Genomic DNA, 12,291 nt, shown 5'->3' on the forward strand with positions numbered 1-12,291 from the left:
TGCGAAACCGACTGCTTTTCTTCCGATCTTTAAAACAAGCCCTCACAAGCAAAAGTAAGATTTACTTTTCATTCGGAGTTGCCGATGATTTGCAATCCTGCGGACGCCTGTGATCACGTTGTTGGTACTGCCGCTGCTGATCTTGAGAGTCGGACTGCCACCACTGCTGTTGTCATCGCTGAAATTGCTGCTGCTAGTGCTGCTGTTTTTTTTGCCGACTTTGCTATTCATGGCACACACTCAAACTACGGCCGCTGACACTGATGTTACGCTTGCTACAATTCCTCTCTGCTCCTGTTCCTGACTCGCTGTGACCGTAACTGACGTCGCTATGAATGCCGCTGGGACTGACGCCTTTGCCACTATATTCTTGGTTCTTTCGGTAAAGTCACCACGTAGAAGGGAAACAATAAAATAATAAAAATATAAAACAATTTCCCTTCTACGTGACTTTACACCACTGTTATATATTCTTGGTTCTTTCGGTAAAGTCACCACGTGGAAGGGAAACAATAAAATAATAAAAAATATAAAACAATCAAATTCTCGCGACGTTTCGACTGCAACACGAGCAATCATCATCAGGTGTGAAAACCACAGCAAGAAAATTTGAAAAAAGTGGCGTTTTTTTTCTTAACGCTTCTTAACCTTTGCTGCTGTTGGTACTGAAACGCCCACTAACACTGCTACGTACGGCGACTGTTACTTCCGCTACTGACACTGCTACTATTTTATTAGTACTCCTAGTAATGAAAAATACCTTAATAGCAAAAAATATATAAAAACACAGCGGTGTGCTGTACTAGTAACGATTAATGCACGTTCTGTTCACGTGACAAACCTTACTAGTTGGCCGTGCCGGGTGTTGGCGGGTTTAACGACACAACATTTATACATTTACGCGATCCAACCCAAAAAAAAAACCTCTTATTACGGATGGTATTGGTCGCGGAAGCCCTACTGCGTGTTAAACTGACTGCTGATGCCGCCGCCTGCTGCTGATGTACCATCGTGTGTTGCTGCGACGTTCCGACCCCGTGGCGCCCCCGTTTACTGGACATCTGCGTGTGTGCGTGCGTGCGTGTGTGTGTGTTAAAAACAAAAAAGTGCTTCACAGCTCTTGTGATTCTAATGATGCTGATCGATCGTGATGCCGCCGTCGCTCGCTCGCTCCCTCGCAGGCGGAGCGTGCAGCTGTCCGTGGACCTGAGCGCGGTGCACTCGGACGTGGTGTCCGCCCAGCAGATGCACGCCGTGTGGTCGTGGATCCCGGAGAGGTTCACGCTCACGCGCCCGCTGCTGCTCTTCACGACCGCGGAGCACGGGTACAGCCTCAGCAGGTAGTGGGCCCAGCTCTCATTCGTGGCGGCCCAGGTCGCTTCCGAAGGAATAATAAGTGGTGAATTAGCTGCGTGGGTTTTTCCCCTTTGTGATGTTTAAACAAAAAGTTAATTTCTATTCTCGGCTCTTTCGGTGAAGGCACGTAGAAGGGAAGCAATGCAATAATAAAAATAATGTGAAACGATATAATTCTCAACGACGTTTTTTTTTTCAAATTTTCTCGCCGTGGTTTCCGCACCCGACGATGATCGCTCGTGTTGCAGTCGAAACGTCGTGAGAATTTTGTTGTTTTATATTTTTATTATTTTATTGTTTCCCTTCTACGTGGTGACTTTACCGAAAGAGCCAAGAATATGAATCCCTGCAGTCACGAAAGCTTTAAATCAAAGTTCATTTCTGTTCAGTGATTGGTTTACCTTTCCGAAACGATGCACTCCCGTCGCGTATCTTGTGTTGTTGTTGTTGTCACGTCCTGACGCCGTGCCCTGACGGGACATCTGTGATAAAGAGCTTTACAGCTCTTCGGATTCCTCCTGCTGCTGCGGTATGAATAAATAAACATTCTGATTGTGTCCATCATAAAAGTTTTAGGGTTAGATCGCGTCGGTATAAATGTTGTGTCGTAACCCTCCACCACCCGACACAGCCAATTAGTAAGGGATTTGTCACGTAAACAGAACCGTGCCAGTTTCGTTACATCCAGCATCATCGGGCGATGCCTGATGATGCTGGATGTAATTACCAGCGAAACGCCGTACTACTCAAACTGTAAATGTTGTGGTTTTACTCTCCAATGCACCGGTGGGCCGAAGTAGTAAACTAATTGGCGTTTTGTCTACGTGACAAATCCCTTACTAATTAGCCGTGTCGGGTGGTGGAGGGTTACGGCACAACATTCATACCCGCGCGATCTAACCCCAAAAACCTTTACTATGAATAAATATTGGTCGCGAAAGCTTGCTACGTGTTCAGCCGATTCCGATTCTGTGGTCACGTGAACGTCGACATACGGCAAGATGATCTCGATCCCCCGCACCCCCAATCCTCAATAGACCTTGACCGTCATGGCAACTCTGGTCATCGTCGCAGCAGTAGCGGCAGCGGCAGCAGCGGCGGCAGCTTTTGGCTCTGCCATCGAACAACGAAAGCAGTCACCGCATCGCGCGGCGCTTTCGGGTGCGCTTCCGCGACCGTCTGGAACGCTCTTCCTTCCCGATATTGCGAAGCCATATTTTAAAACGTCATTCGGATTGTGATCATTGTTTTTTTTTACCCTTTTATCTGGCAACAAAACTGACACCTTTTTTTTACAAGGAGTCATGTTTGCGTTGACCACAATACCTGCGGTCGGGAACGCAAGCAAGAACACAACTCTGATAATGTATGTGGCACTGTCCTTGAAATTGATTGGTCCACACCCGAGACAGCTTTCCTTAGAGCCTCGTCTCACATGGTGTTGGACCAGAAGACGCCAAAAGGCGCACAACACCATGTGAAACGAGGCTCTAAGGAAAGCTGTCTCAGGTGTGGACCAATCAATTTCAAGGACAGTGCCACATACATTATCAGAGTTGTTATTTTTTTGTTTGCGTTCCGACCGCAGGTATTGTGGTCAATGTAAACATGACTCCTTTTTTAAAAAAAGGTGTCAGTTTTGTTGCCAGATAAAAGGGTAAAAAAAAACAATTCTCATATTTTGTTACTGGCAAATGAGGTTTCCAATGGTCATTCAGATTGACAAACTCCTCTCTTTTTAGAACTCCTTTTTGTGTTTAGCTTGTTGTCCTTCCCCCCGCGCCTCCGATTAGCGCGGTTGGCTACGTGCGGCGTGGAAGAAGTTCTACATACGTACATTAAGAGGCTGTTGGGGCAAGTGTTGTTAGCGAGCATCTGATGAAGGCCCGGCACAGCACACAAAGGGGGTGGGTGTGTAGCCAGCACCACGCCCAGCCGCATTTGTCTCCCAGGAGGTGGTGGGTTTTGGGGTAAACGTATTCATTTAAATATCAATGTATATCCATTACCCGTTGGGTTATTCATGGGGTCAATCAACATGCACAATGTGTCTTTGTTGTGCGCAGATTCTACACGCACTGCGATGGACACGAGCCGACCGTTCTACTCATAAAGACTACGGAGGGCGAGGTCTGTGTGTGATCCGCGATGCTGTCTCGAGCAATAAAACCGGACTAACGCGGGGGGGGGCAGGGGCACGGGATTTGGAGCCCCGCGTTTCCGGCTAGCTGAGACGTCTTGCCGAGCCCAGGGGCTTTTTTTGGCTGGCCGTCGAACAAACGCGGCGCTTTCAGGTGCGCTGCTCCGGCCGTCTGGAACGCCGCTCTTCCGATGTTAGGGAGCGCCACCGGGGAGCTGTTGTGCGCCTTTGAATCTCGACTGAAAACTCTCGTTTTCTTTTCGAAGTGTTTTTTTTTGCGTTCAGCTGCCCTACGTACGGCGCGAAAGAAGTTCGACATTCGTACGTGGTCGATGTCAAAGGCGGCCACGGCAGCCATGTGTGCTGCGTGCATGCATTTGCGTGAATGTTTTAGCGCGTGTATCTCATTTGTGTGGCGGCGGGCAGCGCACCCGTGCTGCGAACCGGGTTCGATTCCCGCTCACGGGCAACGTCGGCGACGGATATCTGAACCGGTCCTGGGTCTTGCCTAGGTCAACTCGGCCTTGAATGATTACCCGGTGCGTTAAACGTCAGCCCCGGGGTGACGAAGGTTTGAGGTGTTGGCCACCCCACCCCCTCGTGCGCTTGCCCCAGCAGTCCGTTCGAGGCCACACGGGGTAATCTTTGTCTTCGTTATTGTACAGAGCAACGTAAAAAGTAGCTGCAATATGCCGTCTGCTGTTGAGGTTTCCCTCGCTCGATGCGCTCGTAGCGGTCGTAGTATTCGTAGTAGTCGTAGGAGATTAGCGCCAAAAAAAATGGTGACGAGAGCGAAAACCCCACGACGAGACCGTCGCCTGCTAAGTAGTTGGGCACCACGGTGGCTAGGAGATGTTAACTACCTCGCATGGTACACAGGAGGTCGTGGGTTCGAACCCGACCCTGACGCCTGCTGCTGTATATTTGGAGTTTGCGTGTCTCTGTCTCTCTCATCATCATCATCACGGTGGCTAGGAGATGTTAACTACCTCGCCTGGTCTACAGGAGGTCGTGGGTTCCATCCCGACCCTGAAGCCTGCTGCTGTATATTTGGAGTTTGCGTGTCTCTCTCTCTCATCATCATCACGGTGGCTATGAGATGTTAACTACCTCGCATGGTACACAGGAGGTCGTGGGTTCGAACCCGACCCTGACGCCTGCTGCTGCTGTATATTTGGAGTTTGCGTGTCTCTGTCTCCCCGTGGTCGCGTTAATTTTTCACCGGGTCCTCCGGCTTTCACCTCCACATTTAATATCAACGTGCATTGAGAGTTTTGGCCGCTATAAACTGCCACGTGCTAAGCCACTTGGAGCTCTCATTTGTGGCCAGGTGGCTTCTGTAAAAGAGCTACATAGCTCATCTGGTAAAAGAAAAATATTTATTTAATAGTTTATAGTACACACAGTACACAATGTGGTATCTCTATGTATCTTTGTGTATGTATCGATTTATCTCTGTATATATGTGCATCGCTGTGTTTGTATCTATTTATCTCTGTTTGTATCTGAAAACATCTCTACGTATTTATCTCTTGTGTATGCATCTCTGTGTGCACGTGTCTGTGTGCACGTGTCTCTGTGTGCACGTGTCTCTGTGTGCACGTGTCTCTGAAATTGCGTAGCATCACGGACCACCCACACAGTCGCCCAACCCCCTATGCAGTGCCGGATGAAGCTAGTGCGGGGCCTGTAGCGTGATGTTTGTAAAGGGGCAATAAATAAACCACAGAAATATTAAAACATCAAAAGTTGAACTTGCATAGTCAAGTAATTGTATTTTTTCATTTTCTATACAGCCAGATACTACGACAAATCGCTAACCTTCAACACCCAGTCGTTCATAAAAGTTGAAGGGCGGTATAGTACTATAGTAATAGAGCAAGTGCAGAATCGCTGAACCGGAATTGATAGCTTGAAAGCGTTTAGCGCGGGGCCCTTGAAAGTGCGGGGCCCGTAGCATTTGTATTTAGCTACTAGGATAATGCGGCACTGCCGCACGGAACAGCTGCCTGCCGAGCAGCGCTTAAAGTACACGCATCCTATACAAGGTTGTCCCGCGTTCCGGCCGCGTTAGCCGCATCCGAGTGAATTAAAGCCACGTGGCACGACCGAAATTTGGCACCGAAATAGCCGAGCCGCATACACGGCGAGAAATCGCGCAAACCGAAGCCGCACCTAGGGAGGGAAAAACCTCTTTAGAATGTACGTCGGTTCACCGCATCCATCCACCACCACCCATCCCCCATCTCCACCACCCCTCCCCCATACTCACCCCCCCCCCCCATCCTGTACGTATGCATGTTGAACTTCTTTTGCACCGCACATGGCCAAGCGTGCTAATGGGAGGTGCGGGGCGGGGGGGAGGGTGAAGGACAACAAATGAAACACGCAAAGCAGTTCTAAAGAAATGAGTTCTCAATGTAGTGTAGTGGTGTCGTGTAGAGTGTACTGTGTAGTGTGTATAGTGTATAGTATAGTAGTGTGTTGTGTATAGTAATTTAGTCGTGTGTATGTTGAACCTCTTTCGCACCGAAAGTAGCCAGCCGTGCTAATCGGAGGATGGCGAGAGGTGGTGGCTTGTGGGAAGCCTTCATCCAGCAGTAGATTGACCATGGGGGACGATGCAATGTGTGCTTGTGTAGGTGTGTGGGGCGTTTCTCTCGTCGGACTGGGCTGAGAGGAGGAAGAGCAAAGGAACGATGAGTTTCTTTGGCACCGGGGAGTGTTTCGTGTTCAGAGTGAGTTCAGCTCTCACTCACTCAGCCGCTCACTCACTCGCTCACTCACCCACCCGCTCACTCACTCACTTGCTCACTCACCCACCCGCTCACTCACCCACCCACTCACTCACCCACTCACTCACTCACCCACCCACTCACCCACTCATTCACCCGCTCGCTCACCCACTCGCTCACCCACTCGCTCACCCACTCGCTCACCCACTCGCTCACCCACTCGCTCACTCACTCACCCACCCACTCACTCACCCACTCACTCACTCATTCACCCACTCAGTCACCCACCCGCTCACTCACCCGCCCGCTCACTCACCCACCCACTCACCCACCCACCCACCCACTCAGTCACCCACTCACTCACTCACCAACTGACCCACCCGCTCACTCCCCCCCCCACCCATTCACTCACCCACCCACTCACCCAATCTCCCACACGCTCGCCCACTCACTCTCTCACCCACTCACTCACCCCCTCACCCACCCACTCACTCACCCCCTCACCCACCCACTCACTCACCCACTCACTCACTCACCCAATCTCCCACACTCTTGCCCACGAACTTAGACGCTCGCTCAATCAATTTTACGCGCACACTCTCTCTCGATCACTCGCTCAATTATTCGCTCTCATTCATTGTCGAACTCACCTTCCTATCACCTTTTCTCATTCATTCACTCTGCCACTCAGTCCTTTAGCTCAGCCCATTGTTGCAAGTGTTGCTCCTCCACCCTCCATTGTCGTTTGGATGATGGCTGCCTCCACCTGCCAACCTTCATACGCTGCATTGTACACACACATTTGTATACACACACACTCAGATAAAGATCCTGCCCGTTAGCCTCAACAGACTGTTGGGGCAAGTGCTGTTAGCGAGCACCTACGAATGCCGGCACGGCACATTAGGGAGGTGCTTGGCCATCATCACGCCCGGCCGCCTTTGTCTCGCTGGTGGCGATGTTTACGACACAATGCACTGGGTACTCGTTTGAGGCTGAGTCAACCTAGGGGAGGTCCATGACCGGTTCAGGTAATCGTCACTGTGGTGTTGGCCGTGAGCAGGCATCGACCTTGGGCCGCAGTGCTCGTAGAGGAGCTCTATATAAAACCGGGAGCAAGCGAGGGCTTTACCATTCTGGCGAATTGCCCGATGACGCTGGATGTATTTACCAGCGAAACGTCGTACTCAAACTGTAAATGTGGATTCACTCTTCAACACACCGGTGGGCTGAAGTAGTGAATTATTTGTCTTTTGTCAACGTGACACTTTTTTTGCTGATTGGCCGTGTCGGGTGGTGGAGAGTTATGACACATTTATAAATAAACGCGATCTAACCCAAAAACCTTTATTATGAATAATATTGGTCGCGAAAGCCTACGTGTTAAACTGACTTAAATACTCTTTTGAATCTCGATTGAAAACTAATTTCTTCACAACTGCTTTTTGTGTTTAGCTGGTTGTCCTTCCCCCGCACCTCCGATTAGTGCGGTTGGCTACGTACGGTGCAAAAGAAGTTCTACATACGTACAACCGACTACACTACTATAGACGACTATACACTACTATACACTACACTATACATTGCACTACTACACACTGTACTACTACAAACTACACTACTGTACGTTACATGACTATACACCACTCTGCTACACGACTACACACTACACTACTATACACTACACGACTATACACTACACTACGATACACTACACTATACGACTATACACTACACGACTATACACCACACTATACGACTATACACTACACGACTATACACTACACTACTATACACTACACTACTATACACTACACTACTATACACTACACTACTATACACTACACTACTATACACTACCCTACTATACACTACCCTACTATACACTACACTACTATACACTACACTACTATACACTACACTACTATACACTACACTACTATACACTATACCCTACTATACACTACACTACTATACACTACGATACACTATACCCTACTATACACTATACCCTACTATACACTATACACTACTATACACTACACTACTATAATACACTACTATACACTACACTACTATATACTATACACTACACACTACACTACTATACACTACACTACTATACACTATACCCTACTATACACTATACACTACTATACACTACTATACACTACACTACTATACACTACACTACTATACACTACACTACTATACACTATACACTACGCTACTATACACTATACACTACGCTACTATACACTATATGCTACACTACTTTACACTACACTACTATACACTACTATACACTATACCCTACTATACACTATACCCTACTATACACTACTTTACACTATACACTACACTACTAAACACTACACTACTATACACTACATTACACTATACACTACGCTACTATACACTACGCTAATATACACTATACGCTACTATACACTATACACTACTATACACTACACTACTATACACTATACTACTATACACTACACTACTATACACTACTATACACAACACTACTATACACTACTATACACTACTACACACTACTATACACTATACACTACTATACACTATGCTATACACTATACACTACACTACTATACATTACACTACTATACACTACTATACACTATACACTACTATACACTACACTACTATACACTACTATACACTATACTACTATACACTACTAAACAACATTGAGAACTAATTTCTCTAGAACTGCTTCTTGTCGTTGTTGTTTAGTTTGCTGTCCTTCCCCCTCCCCCCCGCACCTCCGATTAGCGCGGTTGGCTACTTGCGGCTCGCAAGACGTTCATACGTGAATACATACGCGTGCACTTGTACACACACACACACACACAATTCCACATTCCCCACGCGGCAGCTGCACCCGGAGGTGGAACGCTACGAGTGGGTGGTGATCAGACACCCGGAGCTGGTGCAGGCAGAGAGCGACGTGGGTGATGCGCCGGAGATCGCGGGGCAGGGCACCGCCGTCTCCCCCTTGCCCGCCGGGGTTGCAGAGCCACGCTCGGATCGCCTGTCGCCCTTCCTGGCGACCAAACACTTCGGGCTGCCCAGCAAAACCGCATCCATGTTCATGGCCGGGAATGCGGAGAGCATCATTATAGGTGGGTGGTGTGTGCGTGTGGTGTAGTGTGCGTGGTGTGGGGTGTGTGTGTGGGGTGTGTGTGGTGTGTGTGGTGTGTGCGGTGTGTGCGGTGTGTGTGGTGTGTGGTGTGGGGTGTGTGTGTGGTGTGTGTGGTGGTGTGTGCGGTGTGTGGGGTGTGTGTGGGGTGTGTAGTGTGTGTGTGTGGTTTGGGGTGTGTAGTGTAGCGGTTAGCGCGCTGCGCTATGAACCTGGCGACCCGGGTTCGATTCCCGCTCACGGCGAACATCATTGACGATTATCTGAACCAGTCCCGGGCCTCCCCTAGGTCGACTCAGCCTCAAATGAGTACCTGGTGCGGTGTGTAAATATCGCCACTAGGGAGACAAAGGCGGTCGGGCGTGGTGCTGGCCACCCACCCCCTCGTGTACCGTTCCGGTCTTCATAGGTGCTCGCTAACAGCACTTGCCCCTACAGTCTGTTGAGGCTATACGGGGGATCTTTGATCTTTGATCTTTGTGGTGTGTGTGGGGTGTGTGTGGGGTGTGTGTGGGGTGTGTGTGGTGTGTGGGTGGTGTGTGTGTGTGTGGTGGTGTGTGTCAGTCAGTGGGGATCGGTGATGTAGTCGCGGTTAGTGCGCTGCGCTACAGACCCGGCGACCCGAGTTCGATTCCTGCTCACGGCCATTGCCAGTGACAATTATCCGAGCCGGTCCTGGCTCTCTCTTAGGTCGACTAGGCCTCAAATGAGTACCTGGTGCCTTCCTTCATAGGTGCTGCTGCTCGCTAACAGCACTTGCCCCAGCAGTCTGTTGAAGGCTATACGGGGGGGGGGGGTGGAATCTTTGTCTTTGTTGTCTTTTGTTGTGCTGTGCGTGCGCAGGTGGCGGTGGCGGTCAGGCCCTCTATCTCGACTCCGAGCTGAACCACGGACGCACGGCACCCTGCGACACGTTCGCCAACCCGCCGCTGTGCACGGAGACCTTTCAGGTGCAGATCCTGGAGGTCTGGGGCTTTGCCGAGAGTGGCCAATGACCTCCTCCCGCAAAAGCCTTGAACCACAACACCCCCTTTTTTCCCCCACTGGCACACACCGAAGCCGGGTCAACCCCCTCCCCATCGGGGGTACCTTCTTCCCGTTTGTCGAGCTGAGTTCGTGACCGACAGCCGGCTTCGCTGGATAATCCGAATCTGGCTTTGGGGCCAAGCAGGGCCAGGCGGCCGGGCTAACGGTGAATAAAGTTTGAGGTGTGACGTCGGCGGCACGACTTCGGCTCTTGCGGTGGGGAAAAAAGTATCCTGGCGCCTTCATCAATCGCGGCATAACCTGGGGTACTCTTCTGTCGCTACCGCCACGGTTACCGCTCCCGGGAACGTCGCTCACCGATTCTCTCGCTCAAGCGGCGACCAGTCACCTCCTCGCCACTCTTCTGTCGCTACCGCCACGGTTACCGCTCCCGGGAACTTCGATCATTGCTTTCTCTGCCCATGTGAAAGACTCGGCCTTCCAGACTGACTTTTGTCTCATCCGCCCTGTTCAACCACCACCATACTGCAGGTCACAACAACACACTCACCCATTCACCCACCTACTCGCCATACTGCAGGTCACAACAACACTCACTCACCCATTCACCCACCTACTCGCCATACTGCAGGTCACAACAACACTCACTCACCCATTCACCCACCTACTCGCCATACTGCAGGTCACAACAACACACTCACCCATTCACCCACCTACTCGCCACACTGCAGGTCACAACAACACTCACTCACCCATTCACCCACCTACTCGCCATACTGCAGGTCACAACAACACTCACTCACCCATTCACCCACCCACTCGCCATACTGCAGGTCACAACAACACGCTCACCCATTCACCCACCTACTCGCCACACTGCAGGTCACAACAACACTCACTCACCCATTCACCCACCTACTCGCCATACTGCAGGTCACAACAACACTCACTCACCCATTCACCCACCCACTCGCCATACTGCAGGTCACAACAACACTCGCTCACCCATTCACCCACCTACTCGCCATACTGCAGGTCACAACAACACACACTCACCCATTCACCCACCTACTCGCCATACTGCAGGTCACAACAACACACTCACCCACTCACCCATTCACCCACCTACTCGCCATACTGCAGGTCACAACAACACTCACTCACCCATTCACCCACCTACTCGCCATACTGCAGGTCACAACAACACACACTCACCCATTCACCCACCTACTCGCCATACTGCAGGTCACAACAACACTCACTCACCCATTCACCCACCTACTCGCCACACTGCAGGTCACAACAACACACTCACCCATTCACCCACCTACTCGCCACACTGCAGGTCACAACAACACTCACTCACCCACTCACCCATTCACCCACCTACTCGCCATACTGCAGGTCACAACAACACACACTCACCCATTCACCCACCTACTCGCCATACTGCAGGTCACAACAACACACTCACCCACTCCCCCACCTACTCGCCATACTGCAGGTCACAACAACACTCACTCACCCATTCACCCACCTACTCGCCATACTGCAGGTCACAACAACACACACTCACCCATTCACCCACCTACTCGCCATACTGCAGGTCACAACAACACTCACTCACCCATTCACCCACCTACTCGCCATACTGCAGGTCACAACAACACACTCACCCATTCACCCACCTACTCGCCATACTGCAGGTCACAACAACACACTCACCCATTCACCCACCTACTCGCCATACTGCAGGTCACAACAACACTCACTCACCCATTCACCCACCTACTCGCCCACCCACCCACTCACCACACTGCAGGTCACAACAACACATTCACCCACTCACCACACTGCAGGTCACAACAACACACTCACCCATTCACCCACCTACTCGCCCACCCACC

The 12,291-nt window shown here is 50.4% G+C and overlaps 1 protein-coding gene across 1 annotated transcript in view; it reads left to right on the forward strand.

The window, feature by feature from the left end:
• TBC1D24 (TBC1 domain family member 24) overlaps positions 1–10,611 on the forward strand; it is a 40,540-nt gene extending 29,929 nt beyond the window's left edge. The window contains exons 7-12 of the mRNA XM_032976064.2: positions 40–54; positions 1,182–1,340; positions 3,423–3,486; positions 6,139–6,234; positions 9,134–9,380; positions 10,241–10,611. Of these exons, the coding sequence (XP_032831955.1) occupies positions 40–54; positions 1,182–1,340; positions 3,423–3,486; positions 6,139–6,234; positions 9,134–9,380; positions 10,241–10,392 (733 nt within the window). The 3' untranslated portion in view covers positions 10,393–10,611. The remainder of the gene's footprint in view (positions 1–39; positions 55–1,181; positions 1,341–3,422; positions 3,487–6,138; positions 6,235–9,133; positions 9,381–10,240) is intronic.
• The last annotated feature ends 1,680 nt before the right edge of the window (positions 10,612–12,291 follow it).

Source organism: Petromyzon marinus, chromosome 58 (genome assembly GCF_048934315.1).
Source record: "Petromyzon marinus isolate PM22_M1 ecotype Great Lakes invasive population chromosome 58, UKy_Petmar_22M1.pri1.0, whole genome shotgun sequence".
NCBI lineage: Eukaryota > Metazoa > Chordata > Hyperoartia > Petromyzontiformes > Petromyzontidae > Petromyzon > Petromyzon marinus.